The 20,840-nt window shown below is 43.6% G+C and overlaps 3 protein-coding genes across 3 annotated transcripts; 2 read left to right on the top strand and 1 right to left on the bottom strand.

Moving 5' to 3' along the window:
• Nucleotides 1-680: 680 nt before the first annotated feature.
• Nucleotides 681-1,474, top strand: BCR41DRAFT_421802 (hypothetical protein; the record flags this gene model as incomplete). The annotated part of the gene is made up of 3 exons (XM_022030079.1): nucleotides 681-843; nucleotides 930-1,019; nucleotides 1,104-1,474. 3 exons carry the CDS (start codon nucleotides 681-683, stop codon nucleotides 1,472-1,474), a joined length of 624 nt encoding a protein of 207 aa, XP_021881986.1.
• A 14,386-nt stretch (nucleotides 1,475-15,860) lies between these two features.
• Nucleotides 15,861-18,702, bottom strand: BCR41DRAFT_352804 (Alpha/Beta hydrolase protein). Its single transcript, XM_022024015.1, has 7 exons — nucleotides 18,363-18,702; nucleotides 18,058-18,147; nucleotides 17,541-17,927; nucleotides 17,291-17,426; nucleotides 16,772-17,173; nucleotides 16,390-16,627; nucleotides 15,861-16,259 (listed from the first exon to the last, which is right to left on the bottom strand). The coding sequence occupies exons 1-7, from the start codon at nucleotides 18,515-18,517 to the stop codon at nucleotides 15,889-15,891; spliced, it is 1,779 nt and encodes a 592-aa protein (XP_021881985.1). The 5' UTR covers nucleotides 18,518-18,702; the 3' UTR covers nucleotides 15,861-15,888.
• Nucleotides 18,703-19,359: 657 nt separating this feature from the next.
• On the top strand, nucleotides 19,360-20,801 carry BCR41DRAFT_352802 (mitochondrial carrier domain-containing protein). The gene is made up of 2 exons (XM_022024014.1): nucleotides 19,360-19,718; nucleotides 19,844-20,801. The coding sequence occupies exon 2, from the start codon at nucleotides 19,847-19,849 to the stop codon at nucleotides 20,609-20,611; it is 765 nt and encodes a 254-aa protein (XP_021881984.1). The 5' UTR covers nucleotides 19,360-19,718; nucleotides 19,844-19,846; the 3' UTR covers nucleotides 20,612-20,801.
• The last annotated feature ends 39 nt before the right edge of the window (nucleotides 20,802-20,840 follow it).

Genomic DNA, 20,840 nt, shown 5'->3' with positions numbered 1-20,840 from the left:
GTCAATGACCAAATGACTTGGATTGTTCATGACCGAATTCTTGTCTCGCTGGATGCGGGAGAATTAAACACATGAGACCTCGCGTATAACTGAAATATACCAGGATCATAACAAGTAACGAGAACGAAAAGAATGATGTATTTATACTCCGTCCCATTTGGTCAGTAATTCATATATTTTTGAATAATCTTGATTGAATTGGGAGCCAATTATATTCCTTGGCACCAGTTCGTCACGGGTGAAATGTCGAAATCAGCCACCAAATCAAATCAATCATCGTTTTTTGAATAGAAAATATATGAATCACTGACCAAATGAGTTGGAGGATACAGTTTTATTTGACACCTGAAACCCCCAGTCGGCATTGCTTGATCGACAACTTTTCAAGCTACGTTGTATCCAAACCTGGGGCTACTTATTCAAAACTTCGGCATCTCCAGCGGGAGAAAAAAAAACCCCCCCGACTCTTTTAGTCGAAACATAGGAAATTAGCAAGCATATGGAGATGTACAGTCTTCATCCAACAAGCCGTAAATTTTTTACGGATTTGTGCATTTTCACTTCTATTCATTTCAATTCAATAAATATATCAAACTTTATTTTTTCTTTATACGATGTTCTTGCGTAACCACTTTTTTTTTTCACATTCACTTCCCACATCCATCCTTATGCTTCGAAAAATGAACCCAACAAAGCCTAGAAACCAGTCTTCTCGATCGAGACATGCACTCAAGAAGCACAGGCTGCACAAGTCTCATTCCTTAGCCGACAAAGTGAAATTCATTGAAGCCGTCGATGAACTACCAAAAGGGTTCAAAGTCTCTGTTTCTTCCATTGGAGCAGGTTTGGCATGAGCCCTTCCACGGCAATAGACATTTATCGCCGAAAAAATGAGCATATTCAAGACGTGAATTCGCTACCCCTCCTAGCTAGTCATGCAGTCAAACGCAAGTTCGATCGAAACATGGAACCCGCGGAAGATGCTTTGCTGGAGTGGTTCGCTGCTGAAAGAGACCTCGGTAAGGCGGCATCTCTATCATTCTAGAGAGAAAAAAAGGAAAAGGAAAAAGAAAAAAACCATTTTACCTTGTGTGTTTTAATAGATCTCAATGTGACTGATAACCGCTTGCGAGGAACGGCAGAAATCACCAAGCAAAAGGATATCGGGGTCCTCAACTACCTCACTATGAACTACTGTGAAGGGCCTACAGAGTCGATCCTCGACGCTGTTAAGATGATAACGACATCTGAAAAGCACAAGCATCGCTTCGTCCCATACAATGAAGATGATATTGTCTACGAGGACGATAATCTAGACGATGACGAAGATGGTGTTGACTACGAATCCAGTGTTCTTGACTCAGATCCCCAAGGGCTATCAGACGAGCTCGAGTCACCTCCATCCAGTCCGACGATAAATGGAGCTACAAGAAAACTTTCAGCGATTTATGGATGCTTGGGGCAAAATCGATGACCCTCTGCTATTGAAACGCTGGGTTGCAGCTCAAAGGCAATTGGAGCTATTTAACGAATATCGCGATTTACTGAATGACATGAAGGAAGTGAATCAGAATGAGTGAAAATGAATGAATGAGAAGAAATAAAGTTTGATATATTTATTGAATTGAAATGAATAGAAGTGAAAATCCACAAATCCGTAAAAAATTTACGGCTTGTTGGATGAAGACTGTACATTCTTATCCGATTTTTTAAGCGGTTTCTTGATCCTCTTGTTCGTGGGCCTGATGCAACTACCGTGCGAAGGATCCCTTTAGCGTCTGTCGTGGAGTAGCAGCAACTGGCAGTCGTTAACATAAAGCATAGCGTTTTAAATGACTGATGAATAAGGCGCTCTATGACCTGCCACCATATCTGAAATATGTGTAAAAAAGCATTCTTTAATTTATTATGGTTTATGAGAATATTTTTTGTTCTCTTCCTTATTCTAAATAGCATGCTGTTTATTGGCGCCTCTAGCCGCGAGGTTTGCATGAAATAACATGCGCATACCCACATTTGCTGCACATGCTGTATTCGAATCGGTAGTCATTGATCGATTGACTTGCTCTCAAAGCCTCTGTCTCCAGGGATGTCTCTATTGATGGGACTTGATCATTATCAGCTTGACTTGAGGCCGCTTTGGACTTGCGTCCTATTGGTGATGCTGTCACAATCTGTTTGGATGCGTCGCATACGACCAACGCCTGGGATTGCTCTTTTATTGCTCCTCGTTGCATCAGAAGCTCTCTGTTGACTGCGCTCAATCCAACTACATCTTGAATACACATATTCCTAGCATTAAGAAATGTTTGTTTGGTGCTCCATTTCAGTCGATACTGATATTGATCGCCCTCTTTCACAATCTGCCACATCCGAATAGAACCACCCATGCATCCTGTAACCAGAAAGCAGCCTCCTTCAAAGGTGTTCCACACAAGCTTCTTAACTTCTCCACCTTCAGATGGGATCACTACCAAACACTTGCTTGCCTCTGCGTCCCACACTCGTACTGTTCTATCCCAACTGCATGAAGCAATGTACTTCCCATCAGGCGAATAAGCCATCTCTCTGATCTCCGCGGCGTGCCCTTTAAGAGTATACAAAAGAACTTCCCTCTCCAAATCCCACACATAAATTCGTTCATTATTATAGGCAACAGCCATCCGTTGACTACATGGTGAAAATGTTACTTCATTTACATAAGTTCCAGTTGCGAAGCAAAACGCACCCGTTTCTGCGTTCCGTACTTGCAGCGCATATGAGAAAGACACGCCACAAACCACTATCCTGCGACCGTCGGGTGTGTATCTGATAAAACCGCCGTCGGCTGTTCCTCTACCCTTTACTTCATAACAAAGGTCACCTGAATGAATTGCCCAGACCCTAAGATAACCATCTTCATCATATAAAGCAAGGCGTTGGCCATCAGGTGAGTATACCACACACATTACAGCTTTGTTATGACCCTGTAGAGTGTGAATGAGCTCTCCTGTTTGTGTGTTCCATATAGTCACATCTCCATCGTAATGGTCACAGGCAATTTGATGGTCAATAGGTGAGAAATCAAAGGTGTAGATGGTATCGCCTCGCCTGCCCTGCAGTTCTAAGGTGTGGGTGACTTGGCCTGTTCGGACGTCCCAAAGGTAGATGCGTAAATGTTTAGGGCAAGTAAGCAACTGGCCATCGGGTGAATACTTGATGGTGCACATGGTGTGCTTGTATCTTTTGAGGCCTTGTAAAACATGGATGGGCTGTCCTATTCTTGTATCCCACATACGCACTGTCCCATCATCACTTCGGGAAGCGATCTGCTGCCCATCCGGTGAGCTCGTAACGTCATTGATCTCTGCTGAATGGCCATGCGAATCATGATTAGATTGCTGTAATCGAGTATCCCAAAGGCGTATTGTTTTATCACTGCTGAAAGATGCAAGTTGATGGTTGTTTGGTGAGTATGCCACATGTATACTAGAGTGACTATAAAAGGTATTCATGAGTTGTCCTGATCTCGCGTCCCAAAGCTGTACTGTGTTGCGACTACAGCAAGTAGCTATCTGTCCTCCATTTGGTGAATACTTCAAGTCAGTGATACAATTGGAGTGACCTTGAAGAGTATGGATGAGATTTCCTGTTTGCACATTCCATTGGTATACCATTCTCGCGTCAAATGAAGCAGCCTGCTTTCCACTAGGAGAATACTGAATGCCACCGACGTAATCCCTATGCCTCAACTCGTACTTTTTTTGACCAGACCCAACATCCCACACATGCAGGTAATTATCAAAAGCACAGTAGGATATAATTTCCTGACCATTAGCTGAATATACAAATTGTTCAATTCCATATCCATGGTCCATCTGCATCAGCTGCTGCCCTGACATCGCATCCCACAACCGTACTGTATTGTCAAAGCTGCCGCTTGCAATCTGGAGTCCATCAGGAGAGTATGCCACACTGCTTACACGGCCTGTATGGCCCCCTAAGCTGGATTTGAGCACCCCAGATTGAGTATCCCACACTCGTACTGACTCATCATCGCTAGCTGAGGCAAGGTGCTTTCCATCTGGCGAGTACACTACGCAGTTCACTAGATTTGCATGGCCCCCCAATTGGTGAATCAATGCTCCTGAGGTTGTATTCCAGATTGAAACTGTAGTTTGGAAAGGGGATTCAATCGGGGATAGAATATCATCTTGGGAAGGGCTCCAGTTGGCGATATATCGACTGTCTGGCGAGTATATAAACCTCTTACCGATCTTATTACCTTCCAGAGTCGAAAGCTTCTCCCATGTTGATGTATCATAGATAGCAATTGAATATTTACGCGAGCCATTTTCGATAACAACAGCAAGTGTTTTGCCATCAGGTGAGTATGACCCTTTAAATGCAAAACCACCAACTTTGAGGAGTGGCCATTCTCCAAACTGTACACCTGCCATCTTTGCTCCACTTAGGTCTGCTTCGCGAAGCCAACAGTTCCGCAAGTTGACCATCCTCAGATCCGCTCCTTGAAGCTGAGCATACTCAAATATACCATATCTGAGATCTACTCCTGGGACCCGGATACCTCGCAAGTCTGCTCTGATAAATGACTCGCCTGCTTGCACCAAGATTGTCATCGCATTGGCTGCTGCTATCCGCCACTTGCTATCACTCTTCGAGAGCTCTACATATGCATACAGCTGCTGTTGGAATATCGGCTCAAGACGGACGCGGTCCACTAAGAAATGAAGGATAGATGGTTCATCTACAAAGCTTCTCCATACTAAAGGTGATGCCTCATCAGCCTCCACTACATCTACTCCCTGCTCGTCCTTCTCCATATCCATGGCTTCGAAGCTATATACTGAACTGATGCTCTGCCGGCGAGAAGTTGTTGTTGTCGCCTTTGCTGCTTCATCGACCGCGGAAGCACTCACTGCTTTCTGAGGCTCAAACATCGCTCGTACTAAACTGTACTCTAGAAGTGATCGATGCATAAACCGGTGCTGGTTGCCTGTACGTGTAAGTGGTGAAGCCTCTCGTAGAAGGTTCCTTCCATTCTCTTTGCTAAAGTACGCTTCTTTCCATGTACCCTTGTCCTCCGATGATGAGTAGTCCACTACTGGGTTACCATCTTGATGTTTGTAGATTGCTATGGCTAGCTCGGTCAAATACCTGATCCCATTCTGTGCAAATCCTTCATCTAATAGCTTGTGAAACATCCTTCTGTCTTCCAGTCCTAATGCATCGCTTAGTCGCTTCTTCCCTCGCTCAAGCCACTGCTCAACGAACTGATCATACAGCGTGACACGTTTGATCTTGGCGTTGCTGCCTCCTTGATCTGGATTTACTATTCGTGGGAGTACTTCTAGTGACATCGATAGCATGAATGGGTTCTTCACGAGGTCTTGGAGACTAGGAACCTGTTTGAGCGCTCGTCGGTAGTCCTCCACATGCCACAGTGGATCCATGACATCGACATATTGTTCGATGTAGTCGTCGATCTGAGCCTCAGAGAATGGCATGATCACAGCTTCTTCAAACAATCCACCATCTGCTCGGTGATTGCGGTTCATAGGTTGAAATCGATCTCGATAGTCTAAACCAAGATACTCGCTGCGGCAGCTGATCACCATCTGAGCCATCCACTCTCCAGGCTTATTCAGTTGGTTGGAGACATACAGATTGGTGGTCTGCATACTCTCATCATATCCATCACAGATCAGGATGAATGACCGACTCTTCTTCAGCTCTTTGATCTGTGAGTCTGTAAAGTCGTAGTGTCGCAGCTGCTTTGCAACCAGATCCTTCTCTGGCTTGTCAATGGCTGGGAGATTGATAAACAGTGGGATCCGACCATGTCTCTTTTGATATGTCTCCCAGAGTGCGCGCTCCAGAGTGCGATTGAATGTGGACTTGCCTGTTCCTGAGTCTCCTTAGACAAGTAGTACTTTCTGGTCGCTATCCAGGAACTCTTTCACCTTGTCCATCAGCAAGAACAGCTTGTCATCGCCTGCTTGAGGACTTGCTTTAGCATACTGTTGGATGTAGAACCCTTGGTTGTTCCCAACCTCCACCCGCCGTCTCTTTAGTTGTCGTAGACTGTCCTCAACACCAGGTTTATTCTGTGCACGGTCAAGCAAATATGAAGATGTAGATGGAGGATGTATGACAAAGAGGGGATATTGGGTCATTGGTCCTTGAAGACAATTCCTATATAGCTCTTGTTTGTTGAGGTTTCCATATCTTCCTAGATTATCCAAGAGAGTGTCTGTAGCTGGAAAGAGGAGGGATAGGGATATGTGTATCGAGTGAGTAGATAGATTGTCATATACTAAGCTGAGTGCTGCCACATCCAAACATATCCAAAGAAGAAGAGAAAAAAATATGCACCTTGTAGGCCATCCGGTAAGAATGAGGACAGCTCCCTAAGGATACTTATGATCCACTGCTTGACATGTGTATGATTACCCCACTCGTGGTCATTCTTGTACATCTCTCCTAGCAATGTGATGGCATCCTGTCGAGTATTCGTGGTCCACTGTGTATCTGCTGCAATCTGTCCCAGTCTCTGGCTTAGTCCCCATTGGAATGCTGCATCATTTCGACGGGGTGCTTCACACAAGGGTCTTGAATTTAGTGAGCTCGCGTCTCTGGAGTAGTGCATCCGCTCCACGAAGTGTTGGATACCATGCTGACTTGTGACTGAAGCTGAGTCCTTCTTCCATACACTGATTGAATGTCGATCCACTCTCATATAGCGAGGTTGCACCGGCATATACTTGCAGATTCATATTAATGGTACCTGTTGCAGAAGGAAGCCCTCTCTGGATGTTGCTTATCTCATCCATGAAGGCATTCAGATCAAAGCCTTTGACTGCACTCACTACTCCAAACACTCCTCGAACCACTGTTGATGTCCGTCGAAGCATGCCTTGCATTGTTGATTCGTCGTCAGGTATATACTGTAAGGCTTGAAAGGCATAAGCTGCTTGATAGACTAGATGAGGATCTGAGCTGTCTTTTAGTCTCTGGAGGTATACAGCAAGTGGTTCATGGAGCTGCTCTCGCTTCAGACTTTTGACTTGGTTGTTGACCATGGCATCAAGGACATGTGAGACTGTAGCTGACAGACGATAGAGATGTTCGGTAGATTGGCTATGAGTGACTTGCAAGCAGGGACTGAGGGTGTTGAGGATGGTGACAAGGTCATCCGAGTCAAGATGGCCAGGAGGAGCGTGCTGCAGCAATTTAGCCAATCCTTCTAACAGGTGAGTCTCCAACATAATGTTCTGGCTGATCCCATTGATCAAAGCCTTGAGCAGTGTTCTGAATTGTGCTTGATCGAGGACTGGGGAGAGAGCCACAACCTCAGTGACAGATATCTCGGACTTGATCTCATCATTGATGAACGTCTCGATTACATCCGATGCTAGTTTACATAGTCGTTCATACTCATCTTGATCGTTCGATATAGCCTGGCGCCAGTCCTTTTCATGGTCATTGAGGTCATTTGTTTGGATAGGAGCAGTAGGGAGCAGAGAAAGACAATACACGAGCTGGTGGATATCATTCAAGTGAGTACCGGCATCTGGTAAGCTGTACCTGATGGCTGTCGGAGGCTCATTGTGATTGAATATGTCCTTTGAAATAGTTGCAATGGTCTGTACTGATGCTGCTGTAACCATTCTATTCGATCTGCTGCTAGTGGCCCCAGTTTTTTCAAGCTTGATAATGTTATTGTTATTGTTGCTAACACTGCTATTGTCGGTATTATCGATGCTCCCCGGAGCGTATCCCCATTTCTCTGCTTTCTTATCACGTCTTTGAGCAACATCTGAGTGACCTAACTGCTCAAATAAACGAGCGATCTTATAGTAGGCTGAAGCAATATCATGGCGCAGTGCAGTGTCTTCATTACAAGCTGAAGAGGTGAAAGAAGCGAAGGACCTTCTCACAGATCGCTGAATCCGCGAGAGCACAAAGTCAGCATCGAGACAGAGCTCCATGACGATGTCCTTATCGTCATTTATGGTACAGGCGCCCTTCATGTAGAAATCGAAGAGTCTCAAAGCCTGAGCTGACAATAGTGTACTTCGTGGCGGAGTATCCACAGAGCCAAACATGGTTTATTGTTTCCCTTATTAGACTTTCGAAATTAACCTATTCACTTCAGAGAAAGAGAAGTGGTTATATTTAATAATATGTGTTTAGTAGTGCTATTTGTAAGTAAATGAAGTCTAAGCGTGAAAATATTCTTTACTCAAGTAAAAAAAACATTGAGGTTGTGTACGAGGATGAATGACGTTGTGTGGAGGAAAGAAAGGAAGAAAGAGCAACATTGTGAGCATTTCGCTTTGTTCTGCCCCTCCCCCTTAAGAGATATGCTTCACAACTCACAAGTTCACTGACAACTCTTCAAGGGCTTTCTTTTGCCATAACATTTTTGACAGCCACAAAATTTTCATTGGAATCTCTTCGCACTTTGTATCCCATCTGTACCGTATGTCCAGACAGAGACAAATGCAACTGTATAGATATGGAGGATATACTAAAATAGGTTATATTATATAAGAGGACCAGATGTTAAAGTGCTTGAGGTTTATCAACTGCACGAATCGGACGTAACGCTATATTGGTCTTCAATTCTGTAAGAAGGAATTGGGTGAGAAAAAGAGTAAAGGATCTATCAAAATGGAGAATGGTACTTTTGACGTATGGCGCTGGTACCTCCTTTTACATGATGCAGCAATATAAATATGAATTTCGCTTGCCATATTTGTGTCCAATATCAAGGTTTTGTCTTCTTCCTGCTTTTTCTTCAAGGGATAAGCTAGTCTCTTGCGTCTCTTTTACTTTTTTTTTTTTTTTTCTTCTTCTTGTCATTTCACTTTATTTTATTATTTTCTTAAACTTCTTAAAGAGGATCTTCTGGGCTTTGTCAATACAAATAGTATCAATCGGTGATTAATACAGAGCAGTAAGTTGACAGAAATCTCGTCTCGCACTAACAGACAGAACAGTGGCAAGCTAATTTTCTCTGTTGAGCTCTGACTATATTCTCAGCAGAAGATGCCAAAGACAATGGTTTGCAGGTTAATCGAATGGGGATTTTTTTTCCAATCAAAGCAACGCAACAATGGATAATGAACTTAGTGAGGATAGGCTCCAAATGTAGAGAGAACATATTCATCATCAAAGTAAATAAAAGTATTGAAAAGAAAACAGATGGGTTATAATGATATTGAATAAACACAGACATTCTCTCTCAAAGAATTATATTTTATTCAAAAAGTATATATACTACCTATACATTCTTCTTTTCCATGATAGGTTTACAAACAAGCACCCTTCCCATTTTATTTTTTCGTCCTAGATGATATTTATTGGTTCCCATAGCCGCGAGGTCAGCATGAAATAAAATGTGCAAATTTACATCCGCTGCTAAGGTTGTATTTGAGCTAGTGGTCTTTGATTGATTTATTTGTTGCTGTTGCTGTCGTCAATGGTACTTCTTCTTTCTTATTTCGACGCTTCTATCCCAAGGGATGCCTCTAATGACGGGACTTGATGATCGTCAACTTGACTTGAGGCTGCTTTGGACTTGGATACCATTAATGGTGTAGTTACAATCTGTTTAGGCACCTCATACATGACCAAAGGATGGGATTGCTTGCTTATAGCTCCTCGTTGCACCAGGAGCTCTCTGTTGACTTTGCTTAATCCAACTACATCTTGAATACACATGTTGTGGGCATTAAAAGCTGCTTGTCTGGTGCTCCATTTCAGCCGATACTGATATTGATCATCCTTCTTCACAATTTGCCACATCCGAACAGAGACATCTACAGACCCTGTAACCAGGAAGTAGCCTTCCGCTGAGGTGTTCCATACAAGCGTAGCAACATGTCCACCTTCCGATGGGATTATAACCAAACACTCGCCTGTCTCTGCATCCCACACTCGCACTGTCTTATCATGACTGCTTGAAGCAATGTACTTCCCATCAGGCGAATAAGCCATCTCTTTGATCCAATTGGTGTGTCCTTTAAGCGTGTGCAATACTTCTCCCGTCTCTATATTTACCACATTAATTCGTCCATCGTCACACGCATCAGCCATCCGTTGACTACATGGTGAAAATGATCCTCTCCCTCTATAAGCTCCAGACAGGGTTGTGTAGCAAAGCTCACCCGTTTCTGCGTTCCGTACTTGCAGCTCGCGAGCGCCATAACTGTAATAAACCACTATTTTTCGACCATCAGGCGTGTACCTGATAGAATCGCAATCCGCCCCTCCACCCTTTACTTCATAACAAAGGCTGCCTGAATGAACTTTCCAGACTCTAAGGGTGCCCTCATCATCATAAGAAGCAAGGTGCTGGCCATCAGGCGAGAATACTACACACATTGCAGCTTTGCTGTGACCCTGCAGAATGCATATGAGCTCCCCCGTTTGTGCGTTCCATATAGTCACATCTCCATCGTGATGACCACAGGCAATTTGGTTGTCAATAGGTGAGAAATCCAAGTCTTCGATCTCATTGGCTTTCCTGCCCTGCAGCTCCAAGGTATGGGTGACTTGGCCTGTTCGAGCGTTCCAGAGATAGACACGCGGGGAATCCTGATGGCGAGAAGCAAGCAACTGGCCATCAGATGAATACTTGATGTCGGCTGGGAATTTATCGCGGCTTTGTAAAACATGGGTGGACTGTCCTGTCCTTGCATCCCATATACACACTATCCCATCATCGCTGTGTGAAGCTACCTGCTGTCCATCCGGTGAACTCCTAACGCCATCGATCGATGCTGAATGGCCATGCGAGTCATGATTAGATTGCTGTGATCGAGTATCCCAAAGGCGTATCGTTCCATCTCCATCAAAGGATGCAAGCTGCTGATTGTTTGGTGAATATGCTACACAAGATATAAAGCTAGAGTGGCCATAAAAAGTATTCATGAGTTGTCCTGATCTTGCATCCCAAAGCCGAACTGTTCTGTCGCGACTGCAAGTAGCTATCTGTTCTCCATTTGGTGAGTACTTCAAGTCATTGATATAATTGGAGTGACCTTGAAGAGTATGGATGATATTCCCTGTTTGAATATCCCATTGGTATACCATCGATAGGTCGATTGAAGCAGCGAATTTCCCGTAAGGTGAGCACTGAATGCCATCGACTCTGTACTTATGCCTCAACTCACACTTCTTTTGACCAGATCCAACATCCCACACATGCAGATAATCATTATAGGTACAACGGGATATAATTTCCTGGCCAGTAGGTGAATACACAATTTGCTCAATCCAATCCTCATGGTCCATCTGCATCAGCTGCTGCCCCGATATCGCATCCCACAGCCGTACTGTCTTGTCATCACTGCTAGTTGCAATCTGAAGTCCATCAGGCGAGTATGCCACACTCTTTACACGGCCTGTATGGCCCTCTAATATGTATCTGAGCATGCCTGATTGAATGTCCCACACCAACACCGACTTATCATCGCTAGCTGAGGCAAGGTGCTTTCCATCTGGCGAGTACACTACGCAGTTCACTAGATTTGTATGGCCCTCCAATCGGTGAACTAATATTCCTGAGGCTACATTCCAAATTAAAACAGCAGACTGCGGAGAACCCCAAGAGGCGATATATCGACTGTCTGGCGAGTATAAAAGCCTGCCGCCAATCTCAGCGTCCTCTAGAGCCAAATACTTCTCCCATGTTAATGCATCATGCACAATGATCGAATAACCACCTGCTCCATTTCCGATAACTGCAGCGAGTGTCTTGCCATCAGGCGAGTATGATCCATAGCGTACAGCGCCACTTGCCTCAAGAAGTGGCCATTCTCCAAACTGAACACCTGCCATCTTTGCTCCACTCATGTCTGTTTCACGAAGCCAACAGTTCCGTAAATTGACCTTCCTCAAATCTGCTCCTTGTAGCTGAGCATACTCAAATATACCATGACTGAGATCTGCTCCTGGGATCTGGATGCCTCGCAAGTCTGCTTCGGTAAATGACTCGCCTGCTCGCACCAAGATCGTCATCGCATTGGCTGCTGCTATCCGCCACTTGCTATCGCTCTTCGAGAGCTCCACATATGTATGCAGCTGCCGTTTGAATATCGGCTCGAGACGGACACGGTCCTCTAAGAAATGAAGGATAGATGGTTCCTCTACAAAGCTTCTCCATACTAAAGGTGATGCCTCATCAACTTTGACTGACTCGACCCCTTGCTCGCCTTCATCAATATCCATGCCTTCGAAACTATACATTGAGCTAATACTTTGTCGACGAAGAGCTGAAGTTGGCACTTTTGACTCTTCATACCTTACAGAAGTGCTCATTGCTGATTGCGGCTCAAATACCGCTCGTGCCAGACTGTACTCTAGAAGTGAGCGATGCATAAACCAGTGCTGATTGCCTGTACGAGTAAGTGGAGAAGCCTCGCGCAGAAGGTCCCTTCCACCTTCTTTGCTAAAGTACCTTTCTTTCCATGTATCTTTGTCCTTCGATGATGAGTAGTCCACCACTGGATTGCCATCTTGATGTTTGTAGATTGCTATGGCTAGCTCGGTCAAATACCTGATCCCATTCTGCGCAAATCCCTCATCCAATAGCTTGTGGTACATTCTTTTGTTTTCCGATCCTATTGCATCGCTTAGTCGCTTCTTGCCTCGTTCTAGCCACTGCTCTACGAACTGGTCATACAGTGTGACGCGTTTGATCTTGGTGTTGGAAACTCCTTGGTCTGGATCTACCATTCGTGGGAGTACTTCTAGCGACATCGATAGCATGAATGGGTTCTTCACAAGGTCTTGGAGACTAGGGACCTGTTTGAGCGCACGTCGATAGCCCTCCACATGCCACAGTGGATCCATGACATCGACATATTGTTCGATGTAGTCGTCGATCTGAGCCTCAGAGAATGGCATGATCACAGCTTCTTCAAACAATCCACCATCTGCTCGGTGATTGCGGTTCATAGGTTGAAATCGATCTCGATAGTCTAAACCAAGATACTCGCTGCGGCAGCTGATCACCATCTGAGCCATCCACTCTCCAGGCTTATTCAGTTGGTTGGAGACATACAGATTGGTGGTCTGCATACTCTCATCATATCCATCACAGATCAGGATGAATGACCGACTCTTCTTCAGCTCCTTGATCTGTGAGTCTGTAAAGTCGTAGTGTCGCAGCTGCTTTGCAACCAGATCCTTTTCTGGCTTGTCAATGGCTGGGAGATTGATAAACAGTGGGATCCGACCATGTCTCTTTTGGTATGCGTCCCAGAGTGTACGCTCTAGTGTACGATTGAATGTGGACTTGCCTGCTCCTGAGTCTCCTTGGACAAGTAGCACTTTCTGGTCACTATCCAGGAACTCTTTCACCTTGTCCATCAGCGAGAACAGCTTGTCATCGTTTGCTTGAGGACTTGCCTTAGCATATTGTTGAATGTAGAATCCTTGGCTAACCCTCTCGCCCGCCCGCTGTTCCTTTAGTTTGCACAGACTGCCCTCGATACCTGATCTCTCCTGTGCATGATCAAATAGAGGGGAAGATGAAGCTGGAGATAGTGTGGCAATGATGGAGTGCTTGACTGCTCTTTCATGGAGACACTCTTTGTATAGTTCTTGCTCCTTGATGCCTCCATCTGCCTCGAGATCATCTAAGAGAGCAATTGCAGCTGGAAAGAGAAGAGAAAAATAAATTTGTATGAGTTAAGCGGATTAATCATTATATACTGAGTGTTGCCGTCATCATCAAACATATCCACGGGATAAGAGAGAAAATGTGCACCTTGTAGACCGTCCAGTGATATTGAGGATAGCGTCCCTAGGATATTTATGACCCACTGTTTGATATGTGCATGGCCACCCCACTCCCGATCATTCTTGTACATCTCTCCTAGCAATGTGATGGCATCCTGTCGAGTATCCATGGTCCACTGTGTATCTGCTGCAATCTGTCCCAGTCTCTGGCTTAGTCCCCATTGGAATGCTGCATCATTGCGGCAGGATACTCCACACACAAGGACCTTGAGCTTGGTGAAATCGCGTCTCTGGAGTAGTGCATCAGCTCCACGCAGTGCTGGATACCATCCTGACTTGTGACTAAAGCTGAGCCCTTCTTCCATACACTGTCTGAATGCCAATCCACTCTCATATAGTGGGGTATGTACTTCCATGCTCTTATCAATGGTGCCTATCACAGAAGGAAGTCCTCTCTGGATATTGCTTATCTCATCCATGAAGGCATTCAGATCAAAGCCTTTGACTGCACTCACTACTCCAAACACTCCTCGAACCACTGTTGATGTCCGTCGAAGCATGCCTTGCATTGTTGATTCGTCGTCAGGTATATACTGTAAGGCTTGAAAGGCATAAGCTGCTTGATAGACTAGATGAGGATCTGAGCTGTCTTTTAGTCTCTGGAGGTATACAGCAAGTGGTTCATGGAGCTGCTCTCGCTTCAGACTTTTGACTTGGTTGTTGACCATGGCATCAAGGACATGTGAGACTGTAGCTGACAGACGATAGAGATGTTCGGTAGATTGGCTGTGAATGACTTGCAAGTGAGGACTGAGAGTGTTGAGGATGGTTACAAGGTCATCCGAGTCGAGATATCCAGGAGGAGCATGCTGCATCAATTTAGCCAATCCTTCTAACAGGTGAGTCTCCAACATAATGTTCTGGCTGATCCCATTGATCAAAGCCTTGAGCAGTGTTCTGAATTGTGCTTGATCGAGGACTGGGGAGAGAGCCACAACCTCAGTGACAGATATCTCGGACTTGATCTCATCATTGATGAACGTCTCGATTACATCCGATGCTAGTTTACATAGTCGTTCATACTCATCTTGATCGTTCGATATAGCCTGGCGCCAGTCCTTTTCATGGTCATTGAGGTCATTTGTTTGGATAGGAGCAGTAGGGAGCAGAGAAAGACAATACACGAGCTGGTGGATATCATTCAAGTGAGTACCGGCATCTGGTAAGCTGTACCTGATGGCTGTCGGAGGCTCATTGTGATTGAATATGTCCTTTGAAATAGTTGCAATGGTCTGTACTGATGCTGCTGTAACCATTCTATTCGATCTGCTGCTAGTGGCCCCAGTTTTTTCAAGCTTGATAATGTTATTGTTATTGTTGCTAACACTGCTATTGTCGGTATTATCGATGCTCCCCGGAGCGTATCCCCATTTCTCTGCTTTCTTATCACGTCTTTGAGCAACATCTGAGTGACCTAACTGTTCAAATAAACGAGCGATCTTATAGTAGGCTGAAGCAATATCATGAGGCGATGCTGTGTCTTCATTACAAGTTGAGGTGGAAGAGGTGAGGGGCCTTCTCGCAGGCCACTGGATCCGCGAGAGCACAAAGTCAGCATCGAGACAGAGCTCCATGACGATGTCCTTATCGTCATCTATGGTACAAGCACCCTTCATGTAGAAATTAAAGAGTCTCAGAGCCTGAGCTGGCAAAAGTGTACTCCGTGGTGGAGTATCCATAGTGCTAAACATGATTTATTGTTTTCCTTCTTGGATCGAAGGCTGTTTATTTCATAGGTTTTATTTCACAATATGAGTTAGTAGCGATCTTTTTGTGGGTTCCAGAAGGGGTGTGTGCCTGTCCCTTACATGTATGAGTGTATGACTCAGGGGTTATGTAGCTCTTATGTTGGAGGAAAAGAAGAGGAAGAAAGAAGAAAGGAAAAGGAAAATCAATTAAAACATGCGCCTCTTCCGTGAAACTATTCGACACCATGCATGGGTATGGACTTACACGTGCTACTCACGTGCACTGAGCATTTCATTTATGAGTTTTAAATTTTAATTGAGAAACATGGCTCGTGCCTCTATTATTATTATTATTTTTTTTTTTCTCTTGATCTATCTATGCTCATTAGTGTCCATATTGTTGCTGTTGTTGATCCTGGACATCTACAGGCTGACGGCGTTGTTGTTGTTGTTTCTTTGTCGAATCATTTGATTCATCTGATACCAACGATTGCTCTTCTTCTTCCTTTGGGGTGTCCACGGTTGAATCAGTGTAAACTTCATTTTCCTGCTCGATATCAGAGTCAAGGCCTTCAAGCTCGTAAGCGAGTTTACGGATCTCTCGTCTATAGGTATTCAGTCCGTTAGAGGACATTCGCTCAATGCTCTGTCTTTTGGCCTCTTCGCTAGAAATGTGTCCATTGAATGAATGTGATTCAAGAAGCTGTAGAATTTTGGGATAAACATATTTCTCCAAGCCATCCGCCCAAAGGAAGTCTAGTATTTATTTGTATGCATCCACATTATTCACAAAAAAAAAAAAAAAAAAAAAAAAAAAAAAGTCAGTAAGCTGATATCAAAAAAATGCGGTCAACAGCTGAATTTGTATCATGCTCCTTTCACATACCCAGATGCTCGTAGTTAGGGACTTCCCAGATGCCCACCAATTCGGGAAGATCAGACAGGAGAGCTTTCACGTCGACAAGGGTGTCACTTCCTCCGTAGAAAATGGCGATAGGTGTGGTGATTTGATTTGTTGGGAAGGGATGGGGGCAATGACTCCGAGTTGAAGAAAGATAAGGAACCCTGGGTAACACATCATCGTACATTTGAAAAACTTGAGTTCTAATGATTTGGAACCAGTGCTAGAGGGTAAACAAATAATAATGATGATATTGATAAAAAAAAAAAAAAAAAAAAAAAAAAAGTAAATCATGGGTATATATGGTCAACGAATGCGGTCGAAATACATAAAGAAAGAGCTATAGTATAGTGTAGGAAGAACTTACCACAAGGATCCTAACACTGGTGAAACTGTAGAGATGTTGATACGAAACTGCTTTTTGCACACGGCTCATTGAAGTACAATTCCATCCAAAGAGGAACTTGACGGCCCAATCAATCACAACGGCATAGGCTGTTGGATGCAAAAGATTCTGCCAGAATAGGGCTGCTGTTAGAGGGGTCTTTCGACCAAAGAGCAGATAGATGACATTGGGTGCGGCCTTGACAATCGAGTTGACGAGTCCATTATCGAGTCCAGGTGGAGTTGTTGCAGGGGCAAGGGCAATGAATAGGGAAATTTTGTCATTAAGTGAGGGGTTGATAGAGAGTGAAGCGAATGCTTGAGCAGTTCCTTGTGAAAATCCAATGTAAACCAATGAGGGTGCTCCTGTTCTGGCGAGGATGTACTAATGGCAGATAGAAAGTATATAGAATAGAGTATTTGGTCTGTTACTCCAACTAGATCTGTAGTAGTATAGCAATATAGCAAGACTAAAAGAGGACTTTTTTCTTTTTCAGCTTACGTCAACCGTATCTGGCATATCAAACATTGCAAGTTCATCCATGCCAAACTCCCAAAATTTGTTTTCGTGCGGTTTGAGGAACATGTGTTTAAGTGAATATTTGTTGCCACGGGCATTGCCCAACCAGACGTCATATCTATTTAGTTGGTTGAATGACAAAAAAAAAACCTTTTCTGTGAGCAAAGCAAACATTACAAAACACTGAACAGGTATTATATATATATATATATATATTATATAGATATTTTACCCTGCTTCTGCTAAGACAAAGGCCAAGTTTCTCTCTTCATCCAAGTTACAGAGCCAGACTTCGGAGCACATCATGAACCCGTGGTAGAGTAGGACGACGGGTTTGATGTAGTCGTTTTTCTTTGATTTCCTTCTGGGATGAGTATCAAGATCAGCCTCCAGATTCTCTTCTTGATCCCGTCTGCTCCTCTTGCTCCTTTCAAGGTGTGCCTCTTTTGTTTCTGCAGCCAGGGGAACACCATGTTTCTTTAAAAACTTTACAATGTCCTCCGGAGGATCTGGAACAACACCTTTGGCGGAGATTTGCTCACGACCATGTGTAATTCTGTGGATACCCAACAGATAGTTATCCTGTGTCCGCACAAGATGCTCTTGGACCGGGTAGTTCCTGGGAGAAGGTGAAGAAGAAGGGGAAAAAAATAAGAAATAAAATAAATATGGAAAATGGTCAATTGTCCTGTCAGGTCTCACTTTGAAATGTCTCTCGTCTAAAATATCAAGGCACATCATGTCCTTACCAGAACCGAAGCATTTCTTGCACATTGGCTGCACTTTCGAGTGGGGGTGCTTTTGATGATATGTAGTTGGTAACAATCCATGGGAATAACCTGCTCATTGTGGAGAGAGGTCATATATGTATAAAGAAATGAAAGAAAAGAGTGATATGATCATGGTGAGTTGAAGTTTGACTGACTGACTGACTGACTGACTAAATGAATGAATGAATGAATGAATGAATGGAAGAATGAATGAATACATATGTGTGTGTGTGTGTGTGTGTGTGTGTGTGTGTGTGTGTGATGAGAAAGAAGTAATGACATACTTCTCAAGAAAGGCTTTAAGGGCATCAAGAATGAATCCGGGGATGAGGAAGGCGACCATGCGACAGCATGTCTCGATGCCGAGGATGACAAAGGTCAGGGTGATGGACGAGTAGTCGCTCAGACTGAGCCGGGAGACAATTGGGATATGAACCATTGTTGTTTCCTCGGATGTCTTTTGCTGTCGAGCGAGTAGATATTGGTGTATAAGGTGTATGTTGTACAAATATATAAAAGATGGAATGAATGTAGTGTAATGTAATAAAGAGCAAGTGAAAGTGAAAGTGAAGAAGCAAATGCCCTTGTATGAATAAGATTGGATGTTAAAGAATTAAAAAAAGTTGAAAGGGAAAGCAAAAAGAGGAGTTCCTCCACAGCCATGTCCTAATATTTATATTTTACAAAAGCGATGGATGGTCAAGGGCAATGCAAGGGCACACAGACACAGGGCACAGACAAGGGGTACAAAAGATACAATACAAAAATGTCTTTCATGTGAGTTGAATGAGCTATCTCACAAATCACACCACTTATCAAATATATGTACATTTATTTTTTATTTCGATCAAGTTTTGGTAAATGCTTATTACTGGCAACTTGGCTATCGCGGACTTGAATGAATGACGCTACCATGAAAGCCTCAAGGCGAAGCAATTTGTCAATTGCAAAGGAAAACAAAAAAAAAAAAAACTTTCTTTTAAATGCAGTCGATTGTAACTAAAACCATCAGGAATGCTGTAAAAGGTCTTTTAGCCGGACACGGGCGATACATTCTCCATTTGGAAGGTCCGCAACAGCTGCGCTGCACAGCAAACTAAAAAAAGAAATACGAACATATATATATATATTACCAAGATCAATCATGTCATTCCTTCCCTCTTCCCTACTCTTTCTCGCGCTTTCCCTTCTTTCCCTTTCTCCTTCTCTTCTTCTTTTTCTTCTTCTTCTTCTTCGTTCCTCCACTCAATTAATACACCGCATTAAGCCTATTCTTTGCAACTTTTGGTCCAACATGTCTATAACAACCTCACCCAAGAACCAGGCAGCATTGCCTCCCACCGGTATCAACCTCTACTCCCGCTTTGCTCTAGCCGGTGCCATCTGCTGTGGAGTTACTCATGGCGCATTAACTCCTGTTGGTAAAACTTCATAATGATTTGTTTAGATGCCCTATTATATTCTTTATTCCCCACTTCAGCATCTGTATCACATATACACCCAACATCTCTGTCAACAGACAACTAAACTATGAGGGTATCTCTGCCAAGAAAAAAAGCTGATCATGCGAAATATCTGCTTGGGCTTTTGTAGATGTGGTAAAGACTCGCATTCAGCTCGATAACAAGAAATTTAACAAGGTAAAAAAAAAAAAAAAAAAAAAAAAGAGTAAAGGGAAACCAATACAGAATTTGATGAATGTCGCCATAAATGATGTCATGTTCATAGAATTTTTTTTTTTTTTTTTTTTTTTTTGGAAACAAAGGGTATGGTAGGGACATTTCGTCAGATTATCAAAATGGAGGGTGCTGGGGCTCTCATGACCGGTTTCGGGCCTACTTTTGTCGGATACTTTATACAGGGCGGGTTCAAATTTGGTGGTTATGAGTTTTGGAAAAAGACCTTGAGCGAATATGTGGGTCATGAGAGCGCTGTCCGCAACCGAACGGCGATTTATTTGATCGCAGGTGGTATTGCAGAGTTCATTGCCGATATCGCGCTCTGTCCACTCGAGGCCACCCGTATCCGTCTAGTTTCTCAACCTGGTTTTGCTTCAGGTCTTGTCTCTGGCTTCCATCGTATCCGTGTAGAGGAAGGTGTGCGCAATGGATTTTATTCAGGGTTTGGACCCATTGTCTTTAAGCAGGTTCCATACACAATGGCCAAATTTGTGGTCTTTGAAAAGGCTTTAGAAGGAATTTTGAAATCTATGGGTGATCCAGATCCAAAGACGGTTGCACCTTTGACCATGACAGGAATCAACTTGGCATCAGGCTTGATTGCTGGAACTGCTGCAGCAGTCGTTTCACAACCAGCTGATACATTGCTCTCCAAGATCAACAAGACTTCAGGTTCAGGATCACCAATGGCTCGTCTGGCTATTCTGGCAAAGGAATTGGGTTTGCGTGGTTTATTCTTGGGCCTAGGTCCCCGTATTGTTCTGGTTGGCACCCTCACATCCCTTCAATTTGGAATCTATGGCAGTCTCAAAAACCTCTTTGGTGCTACCGGTGCAGAGATTCGCAAAGCGTGAAGACTGATACTTTGTATTGTCCTGTATATATATATATATATATGTGTGTATATATTTATTTATATACTTTGTTTGTAGTAATCTGAGAATTATCAAGATTGTTATTATTTTCCCAAACTTTTTTTACATTGCTGAATCACCTTTCAATTTTAAATACACGTGGTTTATTATTCAGTCAATGAAAAAAAAAAAAAAAAAAGTAAATAAGTAAATGATGCCATGCTTGCTG

Source organism: Lobosporangium transversale (genome assembly GCF_002105155.1).
Source record: "Lobosporangium transversale strain NRRL 3116 chromosome Unknown BCR41scaffold_16, whole genome shotgun sequence".
In the NCBI taxonomy this organism is placed as follows: domain Eukaryota; kingdom Fungi; phylum Mortierellomycota; class Mortierellomycetes; order Mortierellales; family Mortierellaceae; genus Lobosporangium; species Lobosporangium transversale.
The sequence above is the reverse complement of the archived record's forward strand: the minus strand, read 5'-3'. Positions and strand labels throughout refer to the sequence as shown.

Bases quoted from the DNA above. Each gene is read 5' to 3' on its own strand.
- BCR41DRAFT_352804 (XM_022024015.1), bottom strand. From the start codon at position 18,517: ATGGTTCATATCCCAATTGTCTCCCGGCTCAGTCTGAGCGACTACTCG. The intron at 18,148-18,362 runs GTATGTCATTAC...CACAATGAGCAG, and splicing joins CTTAAAGCCTTTCTTGAGAA to GTTATTCCCATGGATTGTTA. The intron at 17,928-18,057 runs GTAAGGACATGA...ACCTTCTCCCAG, and splicing joins CAAGAAATGCTTCGGTTCTG to GAACTACCCGGTCCAAGAGC.
- BCR41DRAFT_352802 (XM_022024014.1), top strand. From the start codon at position 19,847: ATGGTAGGGACATTTCGTCAGATTATCAAAATGGAGGGTGCTGGGGCT.